Source organism: Mytilus edulis, chromosome 4 (assembly GCF_963676685.1).
Source record: "Mytilus edulis chromosome 4, xbMytEdul2.2, whole genome shotgun sequence".
NCBI lineage: Eukaryota > Metazoa > Mollusca > Bivalvia > Mytilida > Mytilidae > Mytilus > Mytilus edulis.
The window spans coordinates 28,157,579-28,184,778 of record NC_092347.1 but is presented as its reverse complement, the minus strand read 5'-3'; the positions used below and the strand labels follow the sequence as shown (position 1 = coordinate 28,184,778).

The 27,200-nt window shown below is 30.6% G+C and overlaps 2 protein-coding genes across 8 annotated transcripts; one reads left to right on the top strand and one right to left on the bottom strand.

Moving 5' to 3' along the window:
* Positions 1 to 1,658: 1,658 nt before the first annotated feature.
* On the top strand, positions 1,659 to 26,608 carry LOC139519328 (uncharacterized). 7 transcript variants are annotated; one of them, XM_071311325.1, is made up of 12 exons: positions 1,659 to 1,757; positions 8,157 to 8,236; positions 9,157 to 9,253; positions 11,170 to 11,582; positions 12,315 to 12,332; positions 14,331 to 15,224; positions 15,998 to 16,085; positions 17,323 to 17,371; positions 19,422 to 19,541; positions 20,562 to 20,650; positions 22,769 to 22,790; positions 26,181 to 26,608. In XM_071311325.1, exons 4-12 carry the CDS (start codon positions 11,234 to 11,236, stop codon positions 26,241 to 26,243), a joined length of 1,692 nt encoding a protein of 563 aa, XP_071167426.1. In that variant the 5' UTR covers positions 1,659 to 1,757; positions 8,157 to 8,236; positions 9,157 to 9,253; positions 11,170 to 11,233; the 3' UTR covers positions 26,244 to 26,608. The 7 variants fall into 7 exon arrangements, with proteins under 7 accessions (XP_071167426.1, XP_071167421.1, XP_071167420.1 ...); XM_071311320.1 differs by lacking the exon at positions 22,769 to 22,790 and adding an exon at positions 9,651 to 9,666; XM_071311319.1 differs by lacking the exon at positions 22,769 to 22,790.
* LOC139521328 (uncharacterized) lies at positions 2,566 to 3,654 on the bottom strand. Its single transcript, XM_071314806.1, has one exon. It carries the CDS (start codon positions 3,652 to 3,654, stop codon positions 2,566 to 2,568), a length of 1,089 nt encoding a protein of 362 aa, XP_071170907.1.
* Positions 26,609 to 27,200: the final 592 nt, after the last annotated feature.

Below are 27,200 nucleotides of genomic sequence, written 5' to 3'. Positions count from 1 at the left end.
TTTACTAGCTAATGAGCATGAGTCAATGTTCTTGTCTACATTGATTCAAATTAAAACTTTTGTCTGATAGTTTGTCAGGTGGAATTTTCGCAATTTCTTATTACATAAACATTTTAAAAATATCTAATTAAATATTTCGTTGAAGAGTAGACTAAAATGTTCAGTGGTTGAAGATTATAAGCCCTAATTATCACACACAAAAAAGATTTTTTTTGAAGATATGCAGTTTTAACATCAACTTAAAAAAACTGTCGTCAAGTACTTTTAGTAAAAAAAAAAAAGATATTAGAACACACCTACTCTGTTTTTGTGATTCATTAGAAAGGTATTTCACATTTCATCTTTTAGTACTGTGATTTTGTTTTATGTTATAAAGTCAACCTGTAGCCTTGATATATAAAAATGATATAATCAGAGGCGAAATGATTTATCAAATACTCTTGCTTTATACGTTTTCAAGACAAAATATTCATCTCAAACACGCTCTAACATAAAAAGGTGCACTCGGTTTTCTCTTTTCGATACAATTGACTGAGTCAAACAATGAAAGGGCAGACACGAAAATTACTGAACTAATAGATTAATATGTTCTCCGTCCGTGGTAATTAAAAAAAATGTCGGAAGTTATGCATTTTATTGTAATTTTATTTGTTTCTATGAACTTTAAAAAATAATGTTTCTATAGTTATCATTCCACTATATAATCAACCAAATTTTTCTTAGAAAAGGGGCCGGGCTTTTTACTTTTTACTTTTAGTGCTTTTTTAACAATAGTAAATATTTTATATGCAGATGCTGATATAGACTTATCATATATCTTTTTATAAAACTAAAACTGTTTAATGGCTATGCTTATTAGTGTTTAATGCTTAGTTTTAAATTTAAACCAAACTCTTGCTTTTTACCCCCTTGTTTTAACTTCGGTACATGTATAGAACTGCTTTATTGGCTGAATTATTATGTGTAACTCTTTTAATTTTTATAAGATTAATATTTATCTGTGAAATTTAAGTTGTTTTTTGCATTTCAAGTTCATTTCGATATCGTTTTTGAAAAAACATGACATGATGTCTTACATTAACTGATTTTATAAATCTTTAGCATAAACTGTGATCCATTGTTAACTGTCTTTCGAAAAAGTATTTATATATAATTGTTATAATTGAAACATTTATACTTGTTTTTTGTGCTTTATTGCAAATGTCTATTATCTGAATTTGCAAAATACTTGTCTAAAATAAAATAAAAATTAATGTGCATAACTTATTTCATCGACACAAAGTTGTCTCATGCCAATAGTACAATATCTATATATTTTCCCCGGACGCCTTTTATTTTTCTCGTGCACTTTTTTCTTCTTCCCTGAGGGCTATTTCTTTTCCCCGGGAGCTTTTTCTTCACCCGGGCGCTCCTGGGCTTTTTAGGAGGACACGAATATAAACATTCACATGAAATTGAAGCAAAACAAACCCCAATTGCCATATTTCAGTATGGAAATGTTATACAAAAACAAGGTTAACATAGTTTTGCAGTGTTTTTTTTTTATAACAATGTATTTTGCTGTTGTGACTTTTTTTCCAGGATCGTGAATAAATATGCATCCATAGATTGCAATGATGATGCTCTGCTATTTTGACTCTTTTATTGTGTATTCAGATAGCTCTTAGAGTTACGTCCCTTTGTGTACATCTTTTTCCAGTGCCTCTTCAAATTTGTTTACGTTCCCGACGGATTTTCATGCCTTTTTACTTTATTGGGTAAGATTTTTTGATAGAGGTTGTTACTATATTCACATTTTGCTGTTTTATTTTCAAATTATCAACGGTACACAGCACATTTCGTATAAAAAATGGGGCATTGAATTTCAAGTATTGACATGTTTGCGGGACTTTATTATTCAATGATTTTTGGAAGCTTTCCTCATTTGTAAGTTTATGCATTACGTTTGTCTTTAAGAACCAGAATAATGTTTATTTTTTAAAAGGGGAAACAAATGTAGGTCGTTGTCTTTTTGAGTCAAACTGTCAAAACTGCAGAAACATCACTGTGAAATACAAAAATACAATGCAACAACTGAAAGAATACAGCATAATGTCTCTGATGGTATTTTTTTCTTGCCAATCCAAAGCCAAGGAATTTATTCTTATATTGATAGATATAGGAAGATGTGGTGTGAGTGCCAATGAGACAACTCTCCATACAAATAACAATTTAAAAAGTAAACCATTATAGGTTAAAGTACGGCCTTCAACACGGAGCCTTAGCTCACACCGAACAACAAGCTATAAAGGGCCCCAAAATTACTAGTGTAAAACCATTCAAACGAGACTGCAAGTGCTATCTGAATTTCCAGCGAAGCAACATGAAATTCTTTTTTTTATCATTTCCTCTTATGGTACACTTCAGTGTTAAGTAATATACAGTCTTTAGTCTTTAGTATGCGTCATCTTGACACTGATTTTCTCATATGTACTTTGGTCACTTGCGCGTTTGGATACATTAATCACGTTTGTATTTTCTCTTTGTACTTTCACTTTAATTTAGGTAGGCGCTGTTGATACTGATTTATAAAAACAAATGATCAAATCTTCTAGTATCGTCTATAAACTCGGACACTGCATATTGTATGTCTGCACTGGCTTCTGTGTTAAGTAATTCTTCTAGATCTAGATTAAGTGTTCCTGTTTTGAAATATATTGACTGGCGGAGTTTTTCTCTATCCAAACTGTAATTGTCACAAGATAATAAAAAATGTTCTACAGATTCTATTTCTCCGCAAGTACATTTGTTGTCTTCTACATGTCTGTTAATAAAATGTTGATACCCCTTTAGTTTGGAGTATCCTGATCTGAGACTGTTTAGTATATTGAAGTGTTTTTTTGATGGGAAGTCTAGTTTGATTCTTTTTGATGCATCTGGGTGATGATTAAAAAATCTTCTCCCAACCTCACTAGATTCCCATTGTGTTTTCCATTTTTGAATGACTGACGTTCTCGCCGCTTGTTTGATGTCTTGTTTTGTCGTGATTGAAGACATTTCCTCCCTATTATCTGCCTCTTTTGCCGCTGCTTTTGCTAGACGGTCAGCCTGTTCATTTCCCTCTATATCAGAGTGCCCCGGTGTCCAAATGATGTTGATACTAAAACCCTTTTGTTCCAATTTTATTTTCCTGTTTTTGATTTCTTGTATGGTTTTGTGATAGTTTTCTGATTTCCAATTTAAGGTTATAATGCCTATGGCGGATTGGCTGTCAGAGTATATGTTAAGTTGTTTAACATTACGGTAATTATAATTGTCTATTTTTTCCAGCACAAGTTTAATGGCTACTAGCTCTGCTAGTAGTATTGATCCTCTGTTTGATACAGGGTACTGTATTGTTTCCTCCTCTTCATTATTGTATATAATGGCTCCTGCACCACAAGGCCCAGGATTTCCCATGCATGAGCCATCTGTGAATGCCACTGTTGTATTTGGAGGAAGTTCTTCTAATTGTTGTTTTATAAGTCTTTGTCCTTCAATGGCTTGTTCACTGGTTCTTGTTTTGGAACTTCCCAATGTAGTCCAGTACTCCGGTGCCCTTCTAATTGCACACATGCCACGACATTCATATTGCTGTTCAATATTATTTACTTCAATTGATGTTTCCTTCTTCATATCATCTGCCTGTAATATACATTTTACTATATGTCATGCAATCCGCCATTTCTGGAATCATGTTTTTCTCCTAAAAAACTCGTCAATTTCATACGCCTTATGATATTGCTTACCAGTTAGAAGACTACACTATTAAAGTTTCAACCATTTTCAGAATCGTCATTCTGCATGTGCATGCATGTACATGTAGTGTTTTATCTTAAGTAATGTATTAAGGAGCAATGCCATGTCCTTTTTTTTCGACAACATGCCCTTTTTCTTTTGAAAAATTTGATGCCATGTGCCCTTAAGCATTATCTTGAACGAGATTGGGGTTTTGTTTTTTTGCTGATCAAGGGCGACAAGCATTGACTTACATGTAAGTTGGTTACATGCATGTTATTTCATGAAGACAATATTTATCATTTCAGCCTAATTTGAGAGCGTATATCAAAACATTCTTAGTGTCGGCCAAATTAGTGTGTTACTTCATGACAAAGTGATAAAAGTTGCCAGAAGTAAATTTGTAATCCATTGATTGCATTAAAAACGTCATACATTTCCAAATTGTGTGCAAAACATCATTTATTTTTGTAAATTTTCTGTGTACACATTTAAATATTTGTTGATCCTGAAAAGAAAAAGTATGCATTCAACACACATTAACATATTTGGTTAGATCAACTTGATTAATGTATACATGGTATATATTTCCATGTTGTTATTGTTTCAATTTATTTATTAAAGTTGCTCAACTCTGGGACTATCATACTAATATCATGAATATCATTATATTATGTACATGTACCAGCTTAACTTTTTAAAGTTTATATATCTTTTTTAATGAGAAAAACTGAATATATGCAACTTTATTCTAGTTTATTTATGTGCCTTATTTGGTATAGTTGACATGTAAAGTGCCCTTTAGGTAAAAAAATAAATGAGTGAGGTTTGTACCGATTTTTTTTCATTAGATTAACCATATTTATCTTTATAGATTAAGGAAAGAGAAATATATAATATATAAATAATTACTTAATGGCAAATTTTTCACCCATATTCTGTGTGAGAACAAGTTAAGAATATACAATGTTCTGAATAGTGGAATGACAGATAGAGCAAAGGAATAGATAATTTAAATTGCATATTACATGTACAAATCATTATTGAACTAGAAGATATATTTTGATAACCAGCTGAACGTTTAAAATAAAGTCATATTTATTTGGAATAATTTTACTTGCTGTTATTTATTTTATTTTCTAAAATATATCTATAATACTAAAATAACAAGGTCCAATTTTGGTCAGCAGTCATGGGGTAAAAACGACAAATTAAAGAATTCAACTTTATATATAGCTAATATAGAACAAAGGTGTAGATTAAAAATTACACCACTCCAGACCCTTTTGTTTTCCACATGATTTATATTGCCAATAATTTAAAACAAGTTCCGGGTTGTATCCGATACTGATACATGTACCAATATTCACCTTTTACCTTATCTGTACATTCTGCATCTGACAGGTGCACTACCAAATGGTGTATTTAGGATTTTGCTATATACATGAGTCATAATCACAGGGTTGACACTACTAAATTCAATCATTGTTAAATTTTACTCAATAAGACTTTCTAAGATAACAATACGAATACTTAAAATCTGGACTTAAAATAAGACGTATAGGTACAGTTTTCAATTTGAAGTGGGCATGACGTAAAACAGCGAATCAAAGAATTCAACTTTATTTATAACTAATATAGGACAATGCTGTTGATTAAAAAATACTCCATTCCAGGACCTTTTGTTTTCCAAATAATTGATATTACTAATTATTAATAAGTTCCAGGTGGACGGGTTCAAACAGAAAGATTTGAAAGTAGAAAAAACTGTGTATCTTATATTTTCGGCATAACTTTATCAGATGACAATACCAATACTAAAATAAGGCTTACTGGTTTACTTTTTTAAAATTGTTATTTGGATGGAGAGTTGTCTCATTGGGACTCACACCACATCGTCCTATATTCCTATATCTATTTATGCATAGTTATATATTCAGTCACGGACCCGATATCAGGGGTGTATCCTAGTATTTTTATTATTGCTTAAAAACACTTATATACAGGGTTCTCACTAAGGCAAGTCAATGAGACCTGGACTCATCAAAATTTGTCTGGACTCACCATTTTCAAAACTTGTGAGTCGAAAGATGCATCAAAATTGTAAAATGTATCAAATGAGCACATGTATATCATCATTTTATAATAAAAGTTAAAAAAAAAGAAAAGATGTCATTTCCTTGCTCTATTTTGTCATGGAGACTGAATTTATATCTTTTCACTGCTGGATTCGCCATCACATGGCCAAAAATACTGAGTCCCTGGACTTGTCTTCAAAAATCCTCAGTGAGAACCCTGTATATATACTAACATAGACACATACATGTAATTTAAGTTTTTATTTAATTTCTAGTAGCAAACTGAAAAAGCCTGATATTAAAAGAATAAATTATATTTTAAGTTCACAGATGATAGATTTATTTGTTTGATTTCTGATGCAAACAAAAATTCATTTCTGTACAAATAAGTTGTAAATTTTCACCACTCTGTGTAAACAAAATACTGTCAATTGAAGCTCTTTTGTAAATTTAAACAAGTGTTTTCATCTACCTATGAAATGTATTAACAAAACATTCTTATGGACTGTGATTGGCTGTTGTCCATGATTATAATCAGAACTGTTTATTCTAATTGCAACAGATTATTCTTGTTACACAAATAAACATAAATCATGATAAAGTAAATGACATGAAGGGATACTTTTGCTTACAGTAATCCCTATGTTTGTCTCCTCAATCCCAACTTTGTTTAAATCAAAGTAGATCGTGTGGGTACCTAGCCAGTTAAAAATGATAAGAATACTCCACATTTGTCACTATTTATATTTGTATACTTATCTGATAGTCCATATGTAGTTTATTCAATGCTAGGTAATTGTAAGACATTTGTCATATAAAAATAAGGAAATGAGTTATGATTGCCTATGAGATGTATATATTCAGAAAAGATCAAATGAGGTGGATATATACATGTATGCAAGTATAGGTATGTTTTGTAGCCTTTTGTAGTAATACAGGGAAATATATATAATAGTTCAGTGGCAAATATTTAATGCATACATGTATTCAAGTTTCAAGACAAAAACAAATAAACTATCAAAACAATTAGCTTGCACGCATCGTACATGAGAAATGGTCAGGCATCAGTTTAAAGTCTGTGGAAAAATAAATCTAGAAACATGTAAGAAAACACTTGCAATGAACGATAGATTTTTCAATGAAAAAATTATTGCTTCATAAAGAAATAGCATATATATATATATATATATATATATTTTATTTCTATATTGAAACTGCATTTATGGGGTTGACTAGCCCTGTCTATAATTTGGCAAAGAAATCTCATATTTCTGAAAGATATCCACCCTGATTTTGGATTTTAGATAAAAAAAGTACATGGCAGAGATTTTTTGCTTTAAAAATATAAAAAGATGAGTATAAATCATGTAAATCTTTGAGGGTAACTTTTCTTTTCAAGAACATTTCAAATTTCAAAACAAGTAAGGAGTTATTTTGAAAAAAAATTAAAAAAATAGAATTATGTATATAAATAGGTCTCTCTGGTGTCTAAAGTCTGTATACAGGTACCATTTGAGGCTGTTTTAATATCAGTGTATTTTATAATTGACATCAAAATGGTCTTCTTGCAGAAATTGATTCAGTGCTTTTAATACCAGATAAAAGCTTGTCCAGTAAATATTGCAGCTTCAAAATATCATGTGCACATTATGGTATTAGACATGAACATACATTGTATTGTACATGTTGTACATAGTATGACATGTTATAGCATGAAGATTTCCCTCATAAATAATCATTTTAAAATCAAATGAGAAGGTCAACAAAAAACACATTATAGAATTTGCTCAACGTACCATATACTCTTATTACACAAAATTAAAAAGAACGCAATAATTCCTTTCAGTTGAAAATCCTTTAAACGGTAAAATATTTTTGTAAGTTTAAAGTGTTCTTATTCAGAGAAGATTATACTAACAAAGTTAAATGGTTGAGTGTGTATACTTTTAACCTGGCCATTTATCAAACTTATTCATATTGTTAATATATTATATACATTTTGAAGAGGATTGATTATAAAACAGTCAGTATATAGTTTGAAATGGACATATAATATATGTAAAATTTCTATTCTTTGCTAAAATGTGGCATCTAGTTTGTTTGTGTGTATCTTAACCATGTTTACTAATCATTATATATCTTGGGAAATAGATTTTTACTATCCTTACAACAATTGTAAAAGTAGCTTTGGATTTGGCAGGGGTTTTATGGCCTGTTGGAAGCATCCAAGGTGACCATACTCCCATTCCCCAGCCACCCTAGTGGTCAAAGAAAAAATTAAGACTTAATTATCATTAATTGTTTTTTTGTTTGTCGTTTCAGATACATGTGCATTGTTATAACACAAGAAATGTATGGTAGATTGAAGAAGGAAATATAGAAAAAGACAAAATAGTAACAGGGTAAAGTGAACATTTAACCATTATTTTATATATATAGCAATGTATAGTCACAGAATTTGTTTTATCGCATGCACTTATACATGTATATCAAACCTAGTATCCATTACAAATCATATAATTAATAAGGAGATTTTATAATAATTACATGAGTTCTTGAAGTTTTGTTTGCATATTTAAAAAAATTAAAAATATTGATATTTAATAAACTATATGCTCCAAATAATGAGAATGCCAGGTGCAATGCATAGATGAGATATTTCTTACTAAATTTTATATTCATTGATGATTACGATTTAACATATGTTATTAGAGAGAGCATCAAAATGCAGTAGTGTTCACTCTGGTTTTAGAGAGACTTGTGCATATTTTTTTTTATTTAAACCCAAGACATATAGATAGATAAGATAAATTTATTTTATTATAGTGTCACATATTGATTGTCATAATAAAGTATACAATATACATATCATCACGTAAAACATTCAATGAATACCCAGCCATAAAATTGACTTATGAGACACTTTTAAAACTCTATATTTACACTAAATTCTTATAAAAATCTGTATTAACACTAATTTACAAATACGTTATCTGTTAAGTAAAAACAAAATAAACTTGGCATATACATGTATAACTTACTATGTAAATTCTTTTTACAAAAGCCAGTAATTTATTGCATTGTCAAAGGTTAATACAGGAATTAAATATCTTCTAATTAAATCTGTAATGATAAAATCCAATCAGTTAATTAAAGAATGATACAGTAATTTTTTAATTCAATCAGTTTAATTTTGAATAGTGCTCAGTGAACCATAACTGTTTGATTTAAACCACAAGTAACCCTGATACCATTTATTAGAAGGATATGACCATATATCTTCAAATGCCATAAAATATAAACAATATGTATCATTCTTCAGGTTAAAGATCCTGCATATACAACATATGCATGATATAAGTTTTTGTTGCCAATGTAAGCGTGGAGTGTGTCAGAATAATTGTGCAGTTACATCAAAGGTATTTATGTATGCTTGCTTACTTAATACAGTCATCCTTTCAAAATTTGCATTCAAATTCAATATTTACTACTTGTCTGTACTTGAAATTGATTTTTTACAATTTTTATCATTGACATTTTTGGCAGGCTTTACAGATTCAATTTGAATCTTACATAAACTATAGACAGTGTAGGCTGAAACTTCATAAACTTTTTCTTTTTTTGGTAATTATACATTTTTCAGATTTCAGAATTTGCACAATGTCTGACAGTCATAGGTTTCACCAAACAAAATAACACAAATTAATATCCTGTTCTCCAGATTTTCTGGTCTTACAATTGTTTATTTGGCTCTGCACGGGAAAGACTATATTTTATAATTTATCTAATATAATTAACCTTACCTGTTTACTTAAGATTTCCATTAGAAGTTGTAAGTATAGATTATTGTTTATTTTCTACTAAACAAATTTGTTGGGAACAGTAACTAATATTTTGGGTTTATTATGTTTATCCAAATTTGGATGTCAAAAGTTTAGAGGCTTATAAAAACTAAAACATTGTCCGGGTTATTATTTATTTGGCTATTATATATGTTTTTAAATGTTTACAGGCTTATGAAATACAAACATGAGTGCTTGTTATCATTTATTGAATGTAATATCATCAGTTCATAAATGCATTGCCTTCATAAATTTTGCTTTCATAACCAGGATATATAGAAAAGCATGAAGATGCCTTGTATTTTTGTACTCTTTCTGTTTCTAAGCCTTGTACAAATATATTTGTGACAACATAAAGTTATAATACATATATGTATTAGTAAAAAAAAATATTATAAGTTATATGGTTTGCTACTGACCCCCTACGGATCCATAGAGGGTGAGTAAAATCCATAGGGGGTGAGGCCGTAGGCCGAGTCCCCTATGGATTTTACTCACCCTCTATGGATCCGTAGGGGGTCAGTAGTGAACCGTATAACGAATTTATCGCACGCAGGACTTTTTCTGCTGCGTTTTGTAGAAAAATAAACAATGAAATACAACAACATCAATAGACGACGTCACCATTAACAGTAGGACGTGACGTCATGAACCCCCTATGAAATTTACTAACCCCCTACGGTCTCATAGGGGGTCACCACGTGACGGCGCTAAACCAATCACAACGTGATATTTTACCCGCGGTGCGATAACAACTGTTAGCTTTTCAGCTTTTAAAATTATACATGTTAGTAGTGCAATGAATGACATAAAGGTAGATCTAAGAAATACTTATTCAAGATTTTAAAAACTAAACTTTTAAATTCATGGTCTTGTCAGTAATCGTGTCTTTTAGATATTTATGCACTTGAGGAAAAAAGAGTTGAATAACAAAAATACTGAACTCCAAGGAAAGTTTAAAACAGGAAATGTGCATTGAGAGTTATTTTTACTGAAAATGAAATGATTATCAATTGTGTGTACACGTAATAGGGTAGGAATGTCTGTTTCCTCCAGCTGTCATTTTTGTTACCGTTAGGGTCAAATTGATTAAAATTTTACTTGGATTTCTCAAGTATCCTTTTAGTGAATTGGTCATATGTCTTAGATAATTAACGTTTACCATTTATTATAGGAAAGATCTGTATGTGATTCATTAAAGTCAATAGATATTTTTATCATCATGAAGAAAATGAAACTATTTTTTTTTGCTCATACCAAAATGTAACACCAATGTTACTTAGGTGGAGTGATTGATTAATGTTCACTTAATGTCTGTCAGATGTTATTTCAAAAGGTTCGACATGGATTGTATATTTTATTGCCATGAACAAAAATTTACTGATAACGTCAAATACTGATAAACGCTATTTGGTATGTTTTTTTTAGTTATTTGTCATGAAAGTACCCTATTTTTGACCCTCAAGTAATGTGAAATTAAATTATCTTTTCAGCCTGAAGAGAACAGAAAGAAAATTTGAGAAGATATTATGAAATGAGAAGTTAAGTGATATAATCATGGAATTAGGATTTTCACATGGCCCCTTGGCAGGGTCACTACCTAGTTGTAGAATCAAATGTAATGGTGCACGTATCCAGGTCGGTAGTCGTGACTTCACATCTGCCACTGAGGCTCTGCAGGCTTACCTGGACCAATATTCAGGTCTGACCACACGTATGTCTGTGCCTTATAAACGTGATGTGTCAGACCTGCTGGACCCTAAGTCTATACTTCACATGACAGCAGACAGGTCACTTCAGACTGGTGTAAGGGACACTCAGATTGAAATGAAACTAGCTGATGTAAAGACAAGTATGAACAGTAATTATGATAGAATGGAGAAATCTTCTAAACTTAGGAAAGAAGGTAGGATTATTATAACACTTCTTTACATACAAAGTGAAGTATATATCTTTGTGGAAAAGTACATTTGCATGGACATAGCACAAAATCATTATTTCATAATGAGGAAAAATTTCAAAGAATTTATGTAAAATGTGTCATAATTTCACTGAAAAAGTGTGTAATGTCATAAAACTAATTATATACTTCAATTCTAATAACAATATATTTTTTTTTATCTTTGTGGGTAACTTTGGTTTACTGTTGTATACTTACACTCTAACCAAATGTTTATAAGAATTATAATTATTGAAACAACATTTTCTGTGAGCATTTTCTTTTCTTTGATTTTGTATTTTGTGGTATTGGAAATATTCATGTAGTAGATTCTGAAAACAGGTTCCAATAATCAATTAAATCAGTGTCTTTCAATTGTTATTCAAAGGAATGCTTAACATTAATATAAGTTTTGATACAATTGTTTTTTAAGTAGTGAAATATTTAGAAATGCCTGTTAATTTTCATTTGGCTTAGACAGTTCAAAAAGGTTGAATACAATATATATACATTTATAGTGTACTTAAAAATCACTTGAATTGAATTTCAAATATTATTGGTCTCTATTTAGTTTGGGAGATAAATTCTGAGTAAAAAAATCTGCTATGCACAAATACAGAATGAATTAAGTGTGTGATGGTTTTTGGACATATCATTGTATAATACTTCATATTCATCATGCTGCTATCATTTGCCCAGGCTTCACCCATCAGATAGGTAAGAATCATTGGTGTAGGCTATCTGTGTGCGTGTGTCTTTATAACTACATCAAAACATGGAATGACATCTGTTACAGAGACAGCACTTTAATTTAGGGGAAAGAAACTGATCTATATGATCTTTCTGTTAGTATATTTGATTATCAAGACTTCAAAACAAAACAAAAAGACAAAAACGTTTGGGAAATAGTAGCTGTAGTGATATATTAAGTATGTAGATGGTAAAGAAAAATTGTACCAGACTGTAGACCTTTTAGTGTTTTAAAAATTTTGATACATTGTTACTGCTTTTAAAAAAAATGCCAGATATAAAGAAAAATGTGAATGACTAAATTTTAACATTCTGATCTAAGTCAGAGTAAGTGCTGTCTTATATGATGTCATATCTTGTTTTGTATATTATTTTGAAAAGAAACATATGCTATCTAACTATAGCTGAACTTCTAACAATTTTTGTTCACAGTTCCATGTATATATATTTTACCCTTCATAACGGTTTATTGAAAATGATTTTTGACATTATTGATGTTGTGGAAGAGTTACCTCATTATTTTTTCATATTTTACCTGACTTTATTTTTAGTAGAGTAAACACGATATAAAGTTTGCACTATATTTTGCTACCTTTTAAACCAATTTTACAATTTTTAACAAGTTATTCTGGATATGATTAAGTATCAAATAGAAAATTACTAGTTTAAATGTATATAGTAGATACGGGATTTAGGACATGATTTGATTTATTCTTAAAATTTTAGCAACAACTTTCAACATTGTTTATTTAGTCTGTTTGTTCATCAAAGAATTATATGTAGATTGTTTTAACTATTTATCAAACATCTTGTGATATTAGCTCTTGTTTTTTTTTTCAGAAATGATTAAGAAACATCAATCTTTTAAAACTGAAAAGAGCTTAATCTTTTGCTTCTAATACTCATTTTAAGCTCACCTGAGCCTTTTGGCTGGCCAACAGGGCTACATGTATTGCTCTCACTTGTTGTCCTTCTTTGTAAACTTTTCCAAAAATCTTTCCTGCTTAAACCATTGGACCAATTTCAACTAAAAGTAAGATGAATGATTTATCCCCCAAAAATAGAGTTTATAGTAAAAATTTTGTATTTTATTCCTGCCAGTCAACTAACATGGCAACTAACAAAATCTGCAAAAATATATGATATTTACAAAAACGCTTATATGATCAAAACCATCAAATGACTGCATATATATATGAGTTATTGCCCTTTACTTTGGCTTTTTATGAGCTTTACATTTTATTTGGATATTTTCTTGAAAATAATAACTTAAATTCAGAATCTGTAAAATGTAAACTTAAAATAAGCAAATTGAAATCAACAATATCTTCCTTTGGTCTTCAATATACTGTGATGACTATTTAGTGGAGGGTCAATTGAATCTATATTTTTTGATTGAAAAAAGCAGGTTAAAATGAATGTAAAATTGCCCTTATCTGCTAAATGAGCAATTCAGGCTCTAAGGGGCCTTTTCTTTTTACTATGGCTTACTAAAGCCAAACAAATTTTTTTATTTTTATTTTTTATACTTCTTTACTCTTGACAGATCTAGATGAGTATAAAGTAAAAAAAACTTCCCGATTATGTTGTTTTTTATAGGCAATAATAATGAAACACATATACATTGTATCAGTTTTATCAGACTTATACTCTATATATCTCCTTTTAATTAAGCAAATGTTGTTTTTTTTTTAATATTAAAACTTCCCGATTATGCTGTTTTTTATAGGCAATAAATAATGAAACACATATCCATTGTATCAGTTTTATCAGACTTATACTCTATATATCTCCTTTTAATCACAGTTTTATTCAATAAAAGAATAATAACAATGTTTTAAGAGGAAAAACTATAAAAGTTATGTTCTCATGGCAAGGCTGTCGGTTAGAGAATGAATGTTCAAATACCTCAGCTCTTTGCACATTCTTGACAACTATTCCTAACAGTGATTATATGTATTTCAGCTGAGGATGCATTAAACAGATCTGGTGACCTATTAATTCAGATTCAACATGATGAGCTCCGTAAACCTCAAAGTGATATTGATAGTGTTTCTACCGATATGTTGATGACAATGAACCCATCAGCTGGGTACTCAGAACGTAAACATATTTACTCTTATAAAAGACCCAAATCTCAACAGAGGACTATAGACCCTTTAACTAACAGGTCAGACAATGCTAATGATTTCTTCATTAAGAGACCACCGCCAAGTAGTTTTAATACTAGAGCTGGTACTATTCCCTTACGTGAACGAAGTCGATCAGTGTCACCATCATCAACTAGACAAAGTGAAAAACTTTTCAAGAAACCACAGAAATGGATCAAAGATCCTAATGTTACAGACACTAAATCTCCTAGTTGGATAGATGTTTTGGATATTACAGACCCTACTGATTCTATGTGGTCTAAACGTGACCTGAGGTCTGGTAGACCTCCACCAAGCTGGGTAAATGGACTAGAAGGCTCTGATATAACAAGTTTAGTGTCACAACCCGTCTATGGTGTAGGTGTTTCTGAACTTTTAGGTAATGACTCCTTTAAAGATACCTCAGCTCAGGGACTGAGATACGATGATTTGATGAAATCTCCTCGCAAATCAAGACGTGGAAATGATAAATATGACCTAACAAGCCAACTTCCTAGAGAAGTTATGGAGAGTGGTAAAAAATTAAACAGCAGTGATATTTTAGAACAATATTTAGATAATGCAAGTGATAGAAAGTCAGACTCCATTTTGGATTCTTTAAAGGGAGATAATCGAGTACCAAGGTGTTCCAGTTTAGATACAGAAGCATTGATAGCAGGAATGTCAGCACCGGCACACCATGAGATTGCAGGGGCAAGTCCTATAACTGGTAAGTTAACATTTATAAACATCATAGTGAATAGAAATATTTAAAAAAAAAAACCAACATAATCTTGTTTCCATACTTACGAGTTCAAGTTTGTTTCTATATACAAATAATAATTGAAATTCCTGGTTGTGAAACATAGATTTGAGTTGGTCATGTTTTTTCACAATAATGGGGTTAAACAAGAATTTTAACCAATTTGCCAGAACCAATGATTTGAGTATCACTTCCAACAGTTCACACAAAGTAAAGTTATGTTAGAATTACTTTTGATTAATTGAACCAAGGTAAATGACACATATTTTAAATACAACAATGTAAGCCTGTCTCTTTATAAAAATCCAGAATTGTCACAATAATTAGAGGAATTTTAAGGTTCTAATTATTCACATTCTGTTTAAAACTTCATCTAGATGAAGAAAATGAGAAATGTTCTTTGCAATTGTACATCTCCAGATTCTTTATTGGTTGTAAGAGTTAACATGTTTTTTTAATTGATAATGTATAAATGAAAATTACCAATGGTAAAGAGCTGTTGTAAATTAATTTGAATCTTTTATAATTTTTTCTTTGTGTATACAGTCTTCATAATAAACTTTTATATCTACAGGCCTAAAGCTGAGTTTTACGAAAATTTTAGTTACTTTCTATTGGCTTTTAGAGATGATTTTTACAGGCCCAACAGCATTGTTACAAACCTTGGCTGGTGGGTCTGTGGTTGAGCTTTAAGACTGGTGTGTACATTTTTCTGTTTATTTAGTTTTATTTAATTGTAGGAACCCCTATAAGATCTAGACGACCATTAAGTCCAGATACAGATATAGTTCTAGATGGTGATAGACCTTGGGAGAAGCAAGTGGCATTGTAAGTGTTTATGTATTACCGGAAAAGTTTCTATAATTTATTCTTTAAATCTTAAAATAGAATACCTTTACATTTCAACCATAGCCTTGAATATTATAGAATTTGGCAGATCTCAGGGGTGTGAGTCTGTGTCAGTGTTATCGTTGACTGATTGATGGCTACTTTATGTCCAATGTCTACATGTAGCAACACATGTTACAGAAGGTACATGTATGTTCAGGACAGCTATAGTAGCAGGCATTTTGAGTCATATGTTTTACCTACTAGCTCATAAGGTAACATTTCGTGGGAAAACTTATCACTTAGTAGACCTATCTTTTCTTGTACCTCTCAATGCATGTAACGATACATTTATCAAGAGAAGCAAAAAACATATGTAGCAATTTTTTGAAGTCTTTATTAGTTTAATCAGGCTGTAGCTAGAACACTCAATCTCCTGCTCTCCTGCTCTTAGATGGAACATAAAACTAGGAAACTATCAAGGTGTCTCAGGCAATTATTGTAAACAGCCTTTGGTACATTTTTTTTTGCAAATTTTGCCAATCCTATAAGTGTATAGTTTATCATGACAATTCATTAGCTCAGACAGACTAATAATGTTGCTGTTGCTACGGATATGAACAGGTATAAATTTATGTCTTTCAGCACTAAAAAAGTTACAATTAAATAAATTAACAGGCTATTATTTGAACTTAGAATTATTTTTAATTATGGAATTTGGATAATTTCTTGTGCTTGAAATTTTTAATAAATTTCATGTTTATTCTGTACTTTAATTAATGTTCTGTGCTGCACACAACACTTCACATTACAAAGAAGATAGTACATTATCAACAGAGTTCGCGAAAAGTGGTGGTCCTCAGGATTTTAGCACCAAAATTTTGCATAGGAGTGACACAATTTTAGTATTTTTCAATAGAATTAATAGTGAGGACCAGTAGATTTTCTTCAAGGACCACCAGAGAAAAAAAGATTTCACGAACTCTGTATCAATAGAATGTACTGTGCCGCGCACAACACTATCTATAAAAAATACATTGTATGGAAAGTGTTATGAACCGCTCAAACATTAAAATACCAAATAAACATGGAATTTATTAAAAATGTCAAGCACAAGAAAATATACAAATTCCATAATTAAAAATAATTCCAAGTTCAAATAATAGCCTGTTCAGATGTATTTAAACATATAATTTCAAAATACATGTGTTAGAGAGTTGTCTATCTTGTTTTACAGTAAATCGCCTGTTTATGTAGATGAAGATACAAGTGATTCTGATGTAAAGGTAGGAATATTTTATTGACAACTTGTTAATTCATAATTTGTTAAGGATGTATTCTTCTGATGTTTCAGTCTCGTTGAAATCTCGTTTTGGAATTATTTCTAAAATATTTGATACAAGTGGAAAATATCAATGAATTTAAAAAAATTTATAATCAAACTTAACTCAGTGAAAAAATTGGGTATTTCCAATGAGTAGTTTTTGAGTAATCCCTTTTTTCAAATTTATTACCAATTAAGCCAGTCTTTTTAGCCCAAATTTTGAGAAAATGGGTGAAGGAAACAAAAAATTATTTTACCAGAAACATTGTATGTCTCACATCCCATTTTTCATTTCAGATTTCTGAGATATGTATTTTTTCAATCATTTATAACAAAGGAAAAAATATGCAATTTGTACTTAAAACGGAGAAAAATCACAAATTTACAAAATTGACAACATGATAAAGGAGTATAATAATAATAATAATAATATCTTTATTTAAAGAGAGTGACTCATTTGGATTAAACCAATTTTCAATAAGGCTCTCTACATGCATACAATGTTAACAATATGAATAAAAAATAATTAATCTACTGTTACACACTTGTAAACAATAGACGTATATAAAGTAATATAACAACAACAACAAAAACAACTATGGTATACATTGTGGCTTAACTTATAAATTCAACACTTTTAAAAATAAAATGACTTGTAAGAGTTTTTGAATGCAGATATACTTTTTGATTTTTTAATTTCACTGGACAGTGAATTCCACACTTTTGAACCACTAAAAGAAAAACTTGATTTGTATAATTCTGTATTTGATTATGAGTAGGTTCAGTAAGACCCCTTTTTGGCCCAAAAATATAGCAGTTTTAGAAAATTGTGAAAATGTAATCTTTAAGCTATATTTTGGAAAGTAAAATGCTTCTGCTACATAAATATGAGCTGTTTTTGACAATATAATGCACAAATATCGCGTTCTAGCATCATTAAGTCATGCTAAATTACTGAAATCTTCAAAATTTTAGCATTTTGGTTAATTTTTAGACGTTTTCCGTCTAAAATGAAAGTGGCTGCATTCGTGTTCATTCATGATATTGAAACGTAAGTTGAATTTGATGAAAATACAAAACATATATAAAGGTTGAGGATGAACACGGATGCGGCCACTTTCATTTTTGACAAAAACCATCTGAAAAGTGACGTTTTTTGGCATATTTGATAGATTTTTCATATTTAAGCTTGAATCAGAGCGTTTTTAATGACTAAATTAGTTAAAATCTTTCACATACACTAATCGAATCAATTGAAATAGACATTTAAGTGTTTACAAATTGTCCAAAAACTTTCGTTAGATGAACCTGAAATTTGAGGCCAAAATCGGCCCTTACCGGACCTACTCCTTTGGCACAAAAAAGCATCAAAATATGATAAAACTTTCTCTTATTAACACCTACCTAAAGTTTTTTTTAAGTTAAATTTATTCAGATTGGTCCCCTTCATCTTTATTGAAAATATGACAAAAAGTTTACTTGTGGAATTATGATTTTTTTCATGATTATATCCCCAAAATAGGTAAAAATTGATGAAAAATGGGAAAATCATCAAAATTGGGTACTTTCAAAGGGCCATAGCAAAAAAAGAAGTGCACCACTGCATCACCATCTGATTTTTTTTCTTCACCAATTATTTTTTTACAGTCATATAAACCCAAAAATCAGGTTTAGAAAAAAAGTTTAATTATTAGTAGAAACTTTTGGCTCCTCAGAGGTGTACATCCTTAATGAACATTATTGTTTGAATGATAATTGTTTTCTCATATGAAACTTATGTAAGATTTTCATCACTAGTTTTAAAGGTTTCAAACTTATTCTATATATATTTATAGAAAATATTTTCTACAAACAATTTTGAGCAAGATGTCTGTTTACCCTTTTTCAATGGTAATGAAATAGTTGTTCATGAGTCTTATATTATAGACATGTATACAGTTTGAATCAGGATATATATCAATTAACTTTTCCTAAGCAGTTAATAAAATAGAGTTTTGTTCTTCATATTTAAGGCCCCAACTTACACAGGGAGACATCAGCCTGGTAGTTTAGAGACGCTAAAGAACATGTTATATAAACTTCAGTCAGAAGAATCAACTGGCTCTAGAGCAGAAAAGCTACTAGCGGCACAGGTAAGTAGAATAAAGTGTTGTAGCTTAAGTGGCCAAGTGGTCTCTGAAGTTCATCTACTGTATCACTAGCCTGCTGACATTCAACCCTTACATGGTGCAGGTGCTTTCAACTCCAACCTTATTTTAATTATAATACATATTCCAAAAGCATGTACAGCTTATAGGATAAAAATAACTCGGATTGTCAGTTTTCTTTATAAAAATTTCTTAAAAAGAGTAGACTTTAGATCCCCTCCACTTTTAGTCATGCCAGGTCCCTTTAATAGTTTACAATACAGAATGGATTTTTCTTATTGTTGAAGGTGAACAGTGACCTGTAATTTTTTACATCTTCATCCTTGTTTTTCGTTTAATTTTTCTGTCAACATTTAGAGACTGTCTGCAGTTAAAAAATTAAACTTCAAACCTAAATGGAATTTTACAAAGCTTCATCAGAAGATTCCATAAACCAAGAGCAAGAACCCTTAGCAAAAGAAAAAAAATCATCAATCAAGAAGTTCCAACTATATGTCCCCATTCATATGCATTGATCCACCAACCAACCCTAGGAACCCTCCCCTGGATCCGCCACTGATTTGGAACAATTGAAATAGGAGATTTGAGTTTATTTTCTGTAATTGCACGCCCAATCATTGTTTTATCAGTTTCTAAAAAATATAGGCAATGTTGGCCATTCTCCTGTGTTACATAATGAATAAGAGAGTTTACCAAATTGTGTGTGTAATTATCATTACAATTTGTTCATAGGGACCAAGTAAGAAGTACTTATATCTGTGAGTTCATAGGGACCAAGTAAGAAGTACTTATATCTGTTATTTGCTACAGCTAACTACACAGTTGTCATGATGGTTAGTGAATTGATTTCATTAATGTGTCATAATATATAAACACATATGGTTTACTATTATAAATTGTGACCTGGATGTAGAGGTGTCTCATTGTCACTCATGCCACATCTTTCTATATCTATATGTAAAGTTGTTTCAATCATTGATGAATTATGTTATTTGTGTTCTGTAGGAGCAACTAAACCTGTCTAATGAAGAACTTGAAGATGCATTAAGAGATTATAACTTTGATGATGAACCAGGTGGCAAGTCTTTGGAGAAGTAAGTAGTTCTTACAAATCAATCAAATGCTTGGGAGCAGTTTTATTTGCAAATGCACCATAGTGAACTTTATATAAGAACACTTTTTTGTTTCAAACATTTTTTAGCAATTCGATTTTCATTTTTTTCTTTATTTTTATATATATGCATCACCTTGTCTATATTTTTTATAAAACTTCTTTTTTACACATCCTCTTTGTTATTGTCGTTAAAAGATGAGTTAATGGTTTCTGAACGATATTCCACACATTATTGTTCATGTACACTTTCATCCACTATAAAAAAGATTCTTACAGAGGGGTATGTTTATGGATGAACAGGAAATAAAATGGCCATTTCACGATGAACAATCAATAACAAAATAGCATACAAATTTTTTTCACCAATTTGCTGGAAACTTGCTGAATGATAAGCTTCAAAATAAAAAAGCATGTGAAATAAAAATCATAAACATTTTGCACAGAAATAACCCCTTACCACTAACATAAATGATTATACAAAAACTCATCTTAGCTGTAAACCCCAATAACTCAGGCCTTCTGTAGATAATTCTCTCGCACTTGCTTGAGGGCTCGAAAAAGAGGGACGAAAGATGCCAGAGGGACAGTCAAACTCATAAATCAAAAATAAACTGACAACGCCATAGCTAAAAAAGAAAAAGACAAACAGGCAAACGACACAACATAGAAAACTAAAGAATAAGCAACATGAACCCCACCAAAAACTAGGAGTGATCTCAGGTGCTCCGGAAGGGTAAGCAGATCCTGCTCCACATGTGGCACCCGTCGTGTTGCTCATGTTATAACAAATCCGGTAAATAGTCTAATTCTGTAGGTCACATTCATGAAAACTATGTTTAAAAAGTAATATAAGTCCCATAATTTTATTCTCTGAAAGAGAGAGGCAATTAGATGCTAGCTAAATGTTAAGGAAATAGGTGAAAACGGAGCTTATTCTGAAAGATTAATGGATCGTTTTTCATTAAGTTAATTATATATTTGTTATTTCTTATGTAGTCATTAAAAGAGCAGTTGCATGTATCCCTGTTATTAGTTATACCTGTTCTAAACTACTACCGGTAGTTATATCCGACCAGTACGAAGTAGCTTAATTTTCATTGACTGTTCAGTTTATTCAAATATGATAACAAATCTTGAATTCAGATAAAATAAAATGTTTTTTAGTAACAGCCCCAAAATTATGCAAAGAACAAAACTTATGTTGCTGGGTACAAACCTCAAATTAGTTGAAGTTGATTTGTCAGATAATTTTTTTTGTTACATGTATTCCAAAGTTTATTTTAAAAGAGTAGCATTACATTGATGTATCTACAGAACATAGTTGGAACCTAAGAAGTCATATCTTTATACCCTTATATTTACATTGTTGATGACTACTGTAATCTTTATCTATCTGTCAATTAGCAAACACAATGTTTTTTATCAGTGTTTTACAAAATTCAGATATTTGATACTGGAAGTATTTACATTTAAAACAGATCTGATCGATTCTATAAAAGACTGGAAAATTTGTTTTTACTTTTGGAAATTAAAATAATTGATTAGTGTGTTTAATCAAAAGGTCAATCACTACTTATCCAGGAACATACAATTTCTGTTATTTCGATTCTTCTCAAGTTAATTCATGTACTTTAAACACCAAAACCTCTTCTACCAATATATTCACACACAGTTACCTAACTGGGTATTTTTACAGATACATGTAGTACTTATTTCTGTATTAAAAGGTGATGTATCTTTTAGGACAATGTATATAGTGTAGATATATAATCCAGATATTTATGTCTAATTGTATTGTCTGATTCTTAAAGAGGGGTATTTAAAACAAAGGAATTAATAGCTTGGGACAAGATTTTATATTGTGAAAATAATGGAAACATCAAAAGTCTTTTTAAATAAATTAAAAAAAAATTGTAGCTGGAGTTAGCCAATAATCACTGAGAGGGATGAGAGAGAAAAAACATATTTACAACATATTTTCTTTTAGGTTATAAGCAGTCAGTATTTTCTTCACTATTAAAGATTTTGTGACAAAAGGTTATTACTGCATAGAACCTGTCTTTTCAAAAATACAGTTTAAAATATTTTTTGATTTCAGAATGTATCATCGTTTAGCCATGGTAATAATATGTTATTTTAAAGGAAGACATTGATTTTGTTAAGAGATTTTGTTTGGCTTTACTAAAATTGTTAACTACATGTATGTGTGAAAAGGTTGTGGAACAGATCGTTAACCCAATTAAAATGAAAGACCCATGAGCTAGATTATCTCCCTTGTCACAGCAGTAAAAGATTTAATCTCAAGGTCAAACTTAAATATAATTTTGGAGATTGGTTGGCAGTCGGAAACAAACTGGTTTTTTTTTTACCTTAAATTGTCCTCTTCTCATCTCATTAATGTATGATATACTCAGACTGTATCTGTCAACTGTAATGTCTTTTTATTATTTACTATGCGAAATTGCTCTTTTAAATAAATTCAATCTTTTCTCCTCATTACATATTTCTATATACATCTGATGACTGTTTTACCTACATGCATACCAATTAAATTTACACAGATTTTTACAGTTATTAGTTCTTTATTTCCTTTATAATTGTGATTTATGATTCTTTCACCGTCCGGCTATATGAGAAACAGTATCATGGTATATTTTTAGCTCACCTGGCCCGAAGGGCCAAGTGAGCTTTTCTCATCACTTGGCGTCCGGCGTCCGTCGTCGTCGTCGTCCGTCGTCGTCCTGCGTCCGGCGTTAACTTTTACAAAAATCTTCTCCTCTGAAACTACTAGGCCAAATTTAACCAAACTTGGCCACAATCATCATTGGGGTATCTAGTTTAAAAATTGTGTCCGGTGACCCCGCCAACTAACCAAGATGGCCGCCATGGCTATAAATAGAACATAGGGGTAAAATGCAGTTTTTGGCTTATAACTAAAAAACCAAAGCATTTAGGGCAAATCTGACATGGGGTAATATTGTTAATCAAGTTTAGATCTATCTGCCCTGAAATTTTCAGATGAATCTGACATTCCGTTGTTAGGTTGCTGCCCCTGAATTGGTAATTTTAAGGAAATTTTGTTGTTTTTGGTTATTATCTTGAATATTATTTCAGATAGAGATAAACTGTAAAAAGCAATAATGTTCAGCAAAGTAAGATCTACAAATAAGTCAACATGACCAAAATGATCAGTTGACCACTTTAGGAGTTATTGCCCTTTATAGTCAATTTTTAACCATTTTTCGTAAATCTTAGTAATCTTTTAGAAAAATCTTCTCCTCTGAAACTGCTGGGCCAAATTATTTGAAACTTGGCCACAATCATCATTGGGGTATCTAGTTTAAAAATTGTGTCTGGTGACCCCGCCAACTAACCAAAATGACCGCCATGGCTATAAATAGAACATAGGGGTAAAATGCAGTTTTTGTCGAGCCTTCGACTTTAGTCGAAAAAGTCGGCGTCGTCGGCGGCGTCAACAAATATTCACTCTGTGGTTAAAGTTTTTGAAATTTTAATAACTTTCTTAAACTATACTGGATTTCTACCAAACTTTGACAGAAGCTTGTTTATGATCATAAGATAGTATCCAGAAGTAAATTTTGTAAAAATAAAATTCCATTTTTTCCGTATTTTACTATAAATGGACTTAGTTTTTTCTGCGGGGAAACATTACATTCACTCTGTGGTTAAAGTTTTTAGAATTTTAATAACTTTCTTAAACTCTCCTGGGTTTGTACCAAACTTGGACAGAAGCTTGTTTATGATCATAAGATAGTATCCAGAAGTAAATTTTGTAAATAAATAAATCCATTTTTTCCATATTTTACTTTTAAATGGACTTAGATTTTCTGCGGGGAACCATTACATTCACTCTGTGTTTAAAGTTTTTAAAATTTTAATAACTTTCTTAAACTATCCTGGATTTGTACCAAACTTGGACAGAAGCTTATTTATGATCATAAGATTGTATCCAGAAGTAAAGTTTGTAAAAAGATTACTCCGTTTTTTCTGTAATTTACTTTTAAATGGACTTAGATTTTCTTACAATCATAAAATAGTAACAAGAGGAATATTTTATTGATTTTTTTCCTCATTGTTGTTGAGTCTGCGATTTACAGCAAAAATAGGCGAGACACTGGGTTCCGCGGAACCCTTACAAATTTTTGGCTTATAACTCAAAAACCAAAGCATTTAGAGCAAATCTGACATGGTTTAAATTGTTAATCAGGTGAAGATCTATCTGCCCTGAAATTTTCAGATGAATTGGACAACCTGTTTTTGGGTTGCGGCCCCTGAATTGGTAATTTTAAGGAAATTTTGCTGTTTTTGGTTATTATATTGAATATTATGATAGATATAGGTAAACTGTAAACAGCAATAATGTTCAGCAAGGTCAGATTTACAAATAAGTCAACATGACCAAAATGGTCAGTTGACCTCTTTAGGAGTTATTGCCCTTTAAAGTCAATTTTTAACCATTTTTTGTAAATTTTATATATCTTTTACTAAAATCTTCTTCTCTGAAACTGCTGTGCCAAATTGATCCAAACTTGGCCACAATCATCTTTGGGGTTTCTTGTTTAAAAAATGTGTCCGGTGACCTGGCCATCAAACCAAGATGGTCGCCACATCTAAAAATAGAACATAGGGGTAAAATGCAGTTTTTGGCTTATAACTCAAAAACCAAATAATTTAGAGAAAATCTGACATGAAGTAAAATTGTTAATCAGGTCAAGATCTATCTGCCCTGAAATTTTCAGATGAATTGGAAAACCTGTTTTTGGGTTGCGGCCCCTGAATTGGTAATTTTAAGGAAATTTTGCTGTTTTTGGTTATTATATTGAATATTATTATAGATATAGGTAAACTGTAAACAGCAATAATGTTCAGCAAAGTAAGATCTACAAATAAGTCAACATAAACGAAATGGTCAATTGACCCCTGTAGGAGTTATTGACCTTTGTAGTCAATTTTCAATCTGCTTCCTTTGTTTAATATTCACATAGACCAAGGTGAGCGACACAGGCTCTTTAGCGCCTCTAGTTATAATTGGTATGACCGTGAAGGTTAAATCTGTTTTATTTGTCCTGAGATAGATTATTTTCATTAATTCAACAAAATAGTTTATATTGGAAATAATTAAAGAATAGCAAAAACTTTATTTTACCTCTGAATTCTGCAATGTAGTCTTGTGAATTTTGTTGGTATATAGTATTCTTTATATGGTCTATGTATAACTAAAGTTTAAACTATCTTACTTAATGACTATGCAACTTATATAAGCTAATTCCCTAGCTTGGTTATTTCATTTTTCAAGAATTTTAAGAAGTGTTCAAGGAGCCTTACATGAATTTGCCATAGTTGAAATATTTCATTGATAAAACATTATTTTGCACATCACCATTTGCACAATGTCATTTTTGCTGTCAGAATCATTTATAGACCATTTAAAGATTGGTACATCAGATTATATTTGTAAACAACATTAACTAATCTTGTTTTTTTTGCAGGGCTTTGTCACATTTGACAAAATTAAAGACACTTGTAAAAGACGGAAAAACTATGAGAAGTAGGTCACAGTCACCTCATGTTAGACTACAAAGTAGGTCGCCATCGCCTCATCATAGACTATCGTCAATATCACCCTCCCGTATTCCACTGACATGATAACCTGTACAGATCACCATTCCATTAAATCAGACTTTTATCAACAACACAAGCAGAAAGCATAACAAATATTATTCATTAGCTTATGTTATACTGGAATATGTGAAGTTGTTCTTAAGATTAGTATAAAGCATTAAAAAATGGTACTTAACATCATATAAGTATCTAAACAAACCCGTTATATATTCTTGATCCATCTGTTTACATAAAATAACTACAAACATTCTATTTTTTAATAGCTTATGATAAATTAAATGTGTTTATCATAAAATCTCCAATTTCTACTTCCTAATGCAGTTTTCTATAGGAAAAAATATAGATTTTATTGGTATCAGGTTTTGTTAGCTCTGCTTGTAAGTACATCTAGTATTTTAAAGCTTTTTAGAGTTTTTATACTCTGTAAACATATAACATTTTTGTCAGGTTATATCTCTGTCAATTATAGGATATATGTACTTATAAACAAAGGCTTTGTTTACAGGTTTAAGATTTATTAATAAAAGTGTCTACCTCAATATCAAAATAGTCCATAAAAAAGTACTTTTAGCAGCTTCTCAGTTATAAGATTCAATATATTGAAAATAATGTAATACAAACAGTTCAAATTTCTAACCTAAAATTTCAGGTCACTCAGTTGAAATCTCTTAACTTTATTGAATATATTTTAAGAATTTTCATTCTTGTTACAGATTTTTATATTCCATTTTTAGAATGTCCAATAATGCTCTTTAAGCATGAACTAATTTTATGTTTTGTCTTTTTAGAAAAAAAGTTCCTATTTATTTTATTTTTAAACTCTTTTTATTTGTCTAAAAGTACAAAGTGAAATTTGAAAGAGATGAAAAAAATAGCAGTATTAACAT